General features: G+C 43.5%; 1 protein-coding gene across 1 annotated transcript; it reads left to right on the top strand.

The window, feature by feature from the left end:
* The first annotated feature begins 7,028 nt into the window (after positions 1-7,028).
* Positions 7,029-7,976, top strand: ORYCUNV1R1553 (vomeronasal 1 receptor oryCunV1R1553). Its single transcript, NM_001167240.1, is given in 1 exon segment — positions 7,029-7,976. A coding segment is annotated over 1 exon segment (948 nt).
* The last annotated feature ends 581 nt before the right edge of the window (positions 7,977-8,557 follow it).

Below are 8,557 nucleotides of genomic sequence, written 5' to 3'. Positions count from 1 at the left end.
CTACTTTGGGAGCACAATCACATCTGAAGCCTGGGGCTCTTCCAATGCCAGGAGATGCTGGCTTCCCCCACACTGCTCCATCATCACCTAGTCCCCAAAGTCCTTGCCCTTGGAGGGCTGAGGGCATGGGTTTCTCTGTGCATCAGCCACAGAGTGCACGGGTCCCATCCTTGAACACAGGTGTGAGCTCCATCTCCTGAAGGGTCTGGACCATCAGCAGGCAGGGGCTGTGTATTTATCACACATGGGAACACAGCAGGGATCATTAGAGAATGAAAATGATGAAACAGACTCCAAAGACCATGGCCATGAGAAAGATTTTCATTTCTCATTTAATCTGAGACAGATCTTGGAACTTGAAACTAAGATCAAACATCATGGAATAAACTGCTGGCATGCCTGGTGCTTTGTGTGTCAGTGGATGCTGGGGCCAGGCTGCCCCTCACACTGTAGGGAGAGGGCCCTCAGCCCCAAGGAACTCAAGGAGGTCACTAGGGGTCTCAGCACAGAGTTGAGACACTGCACAGTGTGAAGTAGGTTGGGAAGAAGGTACTCACAGGATCAAGATGAGAACATGGTGCTGTCTACCCAGCCAGCCCCCTTCTGGCACTAATAAAGTTTCATGGAACTCACAGGAAAGTTTGGAGCTCAGCTCTCCCCAGATTGCTATTATCCAGGAGTTAATAAAGGAAGATGCACAGAGATGTGACACGTTCCACTGGGGACTCTGTATTCTGAGCTCCCCAGTGGAATCCGTCACCCTTCCCCAGACACCACAATGACAATCCACTGAGATGAGCTCAGAGAGTCTTTTCCTTAAACCTCTGCAGGTTCCTCTCTGGTGCATGGATCCCCTAAGCTGTCCTCGTGGGTGAGTGTCTCTTTACTGAACACATTAGCAATCAGGTGGGTAGGTTCCTAAGCTGGGGGAAATTGGGACTACAGGGAGGTTTGTAGCAGCCTCAGAAGAGACGTGGGCTCCAACAGTCCTCCACAGCTCAGGAGTGTTCTCTGTGCAACATGATGCAGAAATCTTCTCAGAATATTCGCAGTGTGCACCCAGCACAGTGTGGAGGCAGCTGTGTGAGCAGACTGTGTCTTCACCCCTTATCCTGATTCTCATGGAGACACTCTCAGTGGGTGGTCCTGGATGCATCCTAAATTTTCCTTTTCCTTTACTGTAATTCTGAGAAAAAGAGGAAAAGCTTTTCAGCTCCTTCTGGGAGAATTCCTCTAAAGGAAAAATAAGACTTTCCAATGGTTTTGGAGAATGATCCACCTAAAATATGATTTTCTAACATGATTCCAACTTTGTGGCATTTATGTCCTGCCATTTTTACACAAACTATTGAGAAATATTGAACGTATGTGGCCCCTCAACCACCACTTAACAATGATGAGGCTTATCAGTTTGATAATGTCATGTACTTGTACTTAAGAGGTTCAATTATATTTTAAAATATGAAATAAAGCAAAGCCTGTAAATGGGAGCTTTAAAAAGTTCAGGTAATATTTGAATTAAAAGACAAGTGTATCTTGGCAGAATAAAACATTTTGAAATCTTGGCGTAGCTTTTCCTTAATAAGCATTTTAATGAAATATGTTGACAGTGCTTTAAATAAGCACTGTCAGTAGATTTGGGGTCTCAGGTGAAACAGTACACAGGGGAATTTCATGTTAATACAGGACAGACAGGGAAGAATGTTCTGTTCATTTGATGGCAGCACAGGATCCTTAACATGCAGACAGGTGAATAGGTGACACATATTTTCCTGTTTTCCACTGGGCATATCACAGGATCAAAACCTTTTCTTTTTTTTTTTTTTTTTTTTGACTGGCAGACTGGACAGTGAGAGAGACAGAGACAGAGACAAAGGTCTTCCTTTGCCATTGGTTCACCCTCCAATGGCCACTGAGGCCTGCGTGCTGCGGCCGGCCATTGTGCTGATCCGAAGCCAGGAGCCAGGTGCTTCTCCTGTCTCCCATGTGGGTGCAGGGCCCAAGCACTTAGGCCATCCTCCACTGCACTCCCGGGCCACAGCAGAGAGCTGGTCTGGAAGAGGGGCAACTGGAACAGAATACGGTGTCCCGACTAGGACTAGAACCTGGTGTGCTAGCACCACAAGGCAGAGGATTAGCCTAGTGAGCTGCGGCACCGGTGACAGTTTCTTTTTTAAGAAACAATGTAAGCCTGGCTGGCACTGCGGCTCAGTAGGCTAATCCTCTGAGGCGCCGGCACCCCGGGGTTCTAGTCCCGGTTGGGGCACTGGAATCTGTCCTGGTTGCTCCTCTTCCTGTCCAGCTCTCTGCTGTGGCCCAGGAGGGCAGTGGAGGCTGGCCGAAGTCCTTGGGCCCTTTACCCACATGGGAGACCAGGATAAGTACCTGGCTCCTGGTTTCGGATCAGCGTGGTGCACCAGCTGCAGTGGCCATTGGAGGGTGAACCAATGGAAAAAAAGGATGACCTTTCTCTCTGTCTCTCTCTCTCACTGTCCACTCTGCCTGTCAAAAAAAGGAAACAATGTAACCCTTTAGAAGGAAATGGGATCTTTGTTCAAAACAGTGCCATGAGCCATTAACCTTCTCCTTCCTACAAAATGACTACCATATTTGCTCTTAAAGATCTTTCTTCTTCTGCCTTCATGTGCACAGATTTCAAAATCATGGAGTCAGTTCCTAGCCTTGAGGATATTCCAAACTAGAGGATAGGGAACTGATGCTGAAATACACTGAGAATAATAATAATAATAAAAAAACCGCAAAGATGGTGATGCAGATCTCTCCTTATGGCCAAATAATGGAAGGACATGATCTCAAGACAGGTATGTGTCTCCAGATTTCTTTTTTCATTAAAAAAAATCCTTGTTTGAAGTATTAGTATTAAGTCATTAATTGCAAATATTACCAATAAGTTCCTACTGAGTAAAATACTTCAAAATTTTCTGACTACACATAAAAATATTGGTACCATCAATAGCCAAGTGCAAGCAGGCACCCTGAGCTTTACTTTATAATCCCTTCACCTTGCATTGTATAAAATTGTCACCCAGATTTTTTTGACAAACAGCTACCATTTATTTACCAAAATATTTCTCAAGCTTTTTTTTCACTCTACTAGAATTGATGTATTGTGCAACATCTGTGTACATGCGACTAACATCAGTTTGTGTGCTCTATCAGCTCCTTCTGAACCGTACTCAACCTAATTCTCCAGCTAGAAACATAGAACACAGAATATGTGGCTAAGTACACTTGTACTTCTTGATACACATTCACTGTGTATTGCCAAAATCATCTACTGAACCGATGTTTGTTGGCGAAGACAGTCAAGTTGACCTCTTTGGAACTGACAAACCAACAGGTGCTCTTTCACATATCTAAGCACACCACCAAGTGCCTGACATAAATCCTAGCATGTACACATCAGGTCAGTCCAACAGCTTGATTAGGCTTATATTGTACCTGACTGAACAGACATGTCCTCCACGTCTTCTTATTTTCACCCTGTATCTGTCCATTCAGAAGACTACACACGGGGTAGCTTTGTGCTGTACAAGGTTAACCCTCTGCCTGCAACACTGGCATTCCTATGGGTGCTGGTTCAAATCCAGGCTGCTCCACGTCCGATCTAGATACCTGCTAATGAAATGGGAAAAGCAGCGAATGATGCCCTAGTGTCTAAGCCCCTGCCACCCAAGGGGGAGTCCTGCAAGAAGCTCCTCGCTTAGGCTTGGCCTACCAAGGCAGTTTTTGAACATCTGAGGAGTGTACCAGCACATGGATCTCTGTGTCTCCTTCTAACACTGACTTTCAAATAAGTCATTTTTAAAAGGGCCACACGGTTGCACTCAGATCTGCTGAGGGTTTTCCTCCTGTCACCTATACACTTCCCTCCTGACCACCAGTGGTACACTGATCCTGGTGTTTTCCACTGTCCCTGGCCCACCTGATGGTGCCATGTAGCACAGGACTGGCTGTGAGTTGGGTCTGGGCAGCACACAGCTGTCTGAAGTGAGTGCTGTCTTGATCAGGTGTAGGAGGAGTCTTCACGGTGTCCATTTGCTCCTGGCTGAACTCAGCCTGCAGCATCAGATGTAAGAGCTCCTGGAGGTCAGTGCTCAAGCAGATGCTGATTTCTCTCAGACACTTCTTAGTCCTGTTCTCTCATTCTCCTACCCTTCCCACTCAGCCCTTCCTTCCTCTCCTGTGATACCAACAGTCTGCATGAGACCTCTTTAAGAACTTCAAATTGTAAGCGCTGTGATCTTTTGACATTGTGTTAGCAGTCTCCAGTCTCTCTGAGGGCTGTCTGCTTTCTCCAGTGTGGAGAAAGTGACCTGGGGGCTTGGTCCATCAGCAGAGTCAGGTGCCACCTCACACTGTCACTCCTCGGAGCTGTATATGAGAGGGTCTCCTGGCTCCTCCTGCTGACTTATGATCTCCTAGTCTGTGCTGTGCTTGTCAGGAGTGTGTGTGAAGAGCGTGGCTGGGGAGCACTCACTATGACCATTGCTTGCAGAATAGTTTTTCTAATAAAATATCAGCCAAAAAGAGCTAACACATTAGCTTTATATTCCCTCCCTCATAGTATGTGAATAGTAATATAAAATGTCGATATTTGGCTTGTGTGTTCCCCTGGTAACAGTGGTGTGTGCTCAGCACAGGGTGGAGACCGCTGGGAGGGTGGATTCAGCTCTCAGCCCCTGGCCATTCTCGGGAGCCACTGTGAGTGGGCACCCGTGCATGGTTCTGACTGGGTCCATTTCCTTAATAACCATTGTGTGAAAGGAGGCAGAATTTCTGCTCCTTCTGGAGAATTTCCCCTATGTAAAAGGTAAGACTTTTTGAAGAAGGCTGCACCTAAAATAGAATGTCTTGACATGATACCACGTTCATGGCACTGTACATCCTGCCTTTCTTACAATATCCCACGAGAAACTGCATCTATGCAGTCCCTCACTCACAACTCACCTGTGGTAAGAGATGCTATTTGATTAGATTTATATAGTGTACTTGTATTTGTGAGGTTCAATTTTATTTTAAAATCTGAATGCACCAAAGCTTCTCAAGGGAAATATACAAAGTTTGTGAGAAAAAATTAATTTAAAAGATAAGTTTATTTTGACTCAAAACATCTTGACATTTTGCATATTTTAATACTATGCATTATAATGAAAGACTTAAAGAGCCTTCTCACACTTGGAGTGTGGAGCTTTTTGCTAAATGAGTCCCCATTAGATTTTTGATGTTCTTAAGTATTTGAAGTAACATAAGAAACAGAAGCTGAGAATTTTAGTTTTTCATCAGCTTTTTAAAGTGTTATGATAAAATGTTATCTATTAATTATTACTATTTTAAAACACTATCAGTATATATTTTCCAGTTACACAGTAGACAATTGTTTTTTACTTCAAGTACAGGAAAGACGCAGAAGGCAGTTCACAGCTGTGTGCTCATGACAGCACAGGACCCAGGATATGCAGAGACAGAGGAGTCTGAGTGCTCAACCTTTTTACCACTTCTCTGAGCAAACCACATATTCAAAACATATCCTCATAAATGTATGCATGCATCAAATTCTGTCATTTATTTGACTGACACTTCAAAAAGGTTAAATTTTATACATGCTACTCTGTAATGTCTACAGTTGAAAGCTGTAGTTTTCCCAGGTTTAAACCAACTTCCACATGGTCTCTGGATTCTTAAATGCTACACAGCAATGGAACTTAACCCGTTCAACTTCTTAGCTACTTACAGTATAGAACCCCAATATTCAATTTTCTGTGATGAAATCCAGCCTGACATCTTGATTCTCAAATGATAAATATGTGAAATGTGTTACTGGAATTATTGTCATGATAGTAATTGCTGCATGTTTATAAAGTTTCAACTACAGTAAATAACTATATTACACAGGGCAAGCATCCCCCATGTAGGTCAAGCCAAGTTCTCCAGCATAAACTTAACATTTAGGTCCACAAGCACTTCCACCCATGGGGAAGACAGGAAGGCTCAAGGCCCCCTGGAGAACCACCTTCCTGGTGGAGGAGGAGGGGGTGTCCCATCCTCATTTCTGCAGAAAGCAATCATCCGTCTACTTAGACTGTAACATATTCACAGTAGTTTGCACAAGCCAGGCAAAGAGAGGGAAGGAACAGAGGGTGTTCAGAGCCTGCTACTGTGTTGCTCACACTCCCCTGTTCCTCTAGGCAGGGACAGAACTGGCAAATTATGAGAGGATGGCACTCTCTCAAGGTGAGCTCAAGAGAACCTCACAGGGACAGGCAGAGACCACTGTTCCCCAGGCAGTACACCTGTTCACATGTTTACCTCACACACTTGTACACATAAAGTCTCTAATAAGTGACCTGCTTACCTATAGTTACAAATAACTGGAGCTCAGATATCTTGATAGCTGAGGTCATAATCTAATGATGTCAGAATTTAAATTTAAATTCTGAGTCTACACTAACCACCATTTGGTTCTATGTATTAAGAAGATTTTTCTGGAAGTAAATTAAAATAAATATAGCAGTCGCATTAGAAAAATGTACATATTAATATACCCCTGACACCTACTGCATTTGTAGGTCTAATTTCTTCTTCCCTAAAATTCTCATTTGAATTTATCAAAAACAGCGCTCTTACACTGTGTCCTGAATTCGCAGCTCCAAAAATAAATAACTCATTGTCCTGACTTTAAAACAAAAATAACATGAAAATAAGGAAATAATTTTCAATGATGGCAATTTTATACTCCAGGTTCTGTGTCAGCCAGCCCTGCAGTGGAAAATATTTTCCAATTCTAACTGGCAAGTGTGTAACTAGAAACACAGTGGCTTCCAGAAGTGTGAAGTGGACTACAATATGCACAGGTAAAAAATGGTACAATGGTGTTGGCCTAGACATTTTCATGAAGGCAGGAACTGCTCTGGAGACCAACAAAGGTCTCAGTATTTGTAATAAATAAATTTTCTTAATTTTTTTCAGACATATACTAAGTGCTTTACCTCCCCTCCCTCCAAAAGATGAGTAAAAACAACATACTTTTAAGTTTGATTGCTGTAAGAAATAGCTTTTACTCTGAAGTCAGCATTGGGATCACAGCCAATGCCTTTCTTCTTCTCTTCCATGTCCTCTGGTTCTTTCTCAAGCACAGGTCCAAACCCACCGACCTGACCATTGGGCACCTGACACTCATCCACTTGGTGATGCTGACCACTGTAGGGGTCATAGCTACAGACATTTTTGAGACTCAGGAGTTATGGGATGACATCACGTGCAAAGCTGTCATCTACTCATACCAGGTGATGCGAGGCCTCTCCCTGGGCACCACCTGCCTGCTGAGTGTCCTCCAGGCCATCACCCTCAGCCCCAGGAGCTCCTGTTTGGCAAAGTTCAAGCACACTTCCTCCCATCACAGCATGTGTGGGTTTCTCTTCCTATGGGTCTTCAATTTGTCCATCAGTGCTCGTTTCTTAATCTCCACTGTTGCCACCAAAAATCGTACGTCCAACAGTCTTATGTTTGTCACTAAGTCCTGCTCTTTTTGGCCCCAGAGATCCTTACCCAAGCACACAATTCACATATTGGGGATCTTCAGGGATGTCTCCCTGCTAGGGCTCATGGCCGTCTCAAGTGGGTACATGGTGACTCTCCTGTGCAGGCACAAGAGGCAGTCCCAGCACCTTCACAGCACCAGCCTCTCTCCAAGAGCCTCCCCAGAGCACAGGGCCACCCAGACCATCCTGATGCTCATGAGTGTCTTTGTGCTCCTGTACTTGTTGGACTGCATTGTATACTCCTTCTCAGGGATGTGGTTGAAGAGTGACCCAGTGCTCCTGTGTGTCCAGATGCTGGCGGGCAATGGCTATGCAATGGTCAGTCCTTTTGTACTAATCAGTAGTGAAAAACGAATGATCACATTTTTCAAATCCATTTGGGAGGAGAGTAAGTGTTTAATTGTTCATCAATAAATAACTTGTCTTTTTTGAGCAAATACTCTGAAAAGGGGAGACAGACTAAAGCATGAAACAAGATATCAAAAGACAGGCTCTAAGGTTACACAACAACACAGTTAACTGTCACCAGGGAATCAGCACATGATATGGATGAGAAAATACTGAAAGTGATAGTTATTACATTCAATAGGTCAAATTAAAAATCCTGAAAACCTTTAGAAACAGACTTGTGAGACTGAAGATAGAATATCTGTTCTTGAAAACAGTTCTTTTGAACTATTTTAGAAAAGGAACAGGGGGAAGAGGAAAACAATTAGCAAGCCTGAGCACAGTGTCCAGATCTGTGGGACACCAACAAATGACCAGATACACAATTTCCAAAAGTACGGAAAAAATTTTCAGTACATGCAGTTGAATTAATATCACATAACTTACAAATTCAGTATAAAACCAATCAAAATTCCAGGGAATTTTTTTCAGAAAACTAGCAAAAGCAACTATGAAATTCATATGGAAATGCAAAAGACCACAAATAGCTAAAGTGATCTTAAAAAACAAAAACAAAGCTGAAGGCATCACAATACCAGATTTCCAGA

Source organism: Oryctolagus cuniculus, chromosome 10 (genome assembly GCF_051225735.1).
Source record: "Oryctolagus cuniculus isolate XC-2025 breed Fujian yellow rabbit chromosome 10, ASM5122573v1, whole genome shotgun sequence".
NCBI classification, from domain to species: Eukaryota; Metazoa; Chordata; class Mammalia; order Lagomorpha; family Leporidae; genus Oryctolagus; species Oryctolagus cuniculus.
This window is presented reverse-complemented; position numbering and strand designations above follow the sequence as displayed.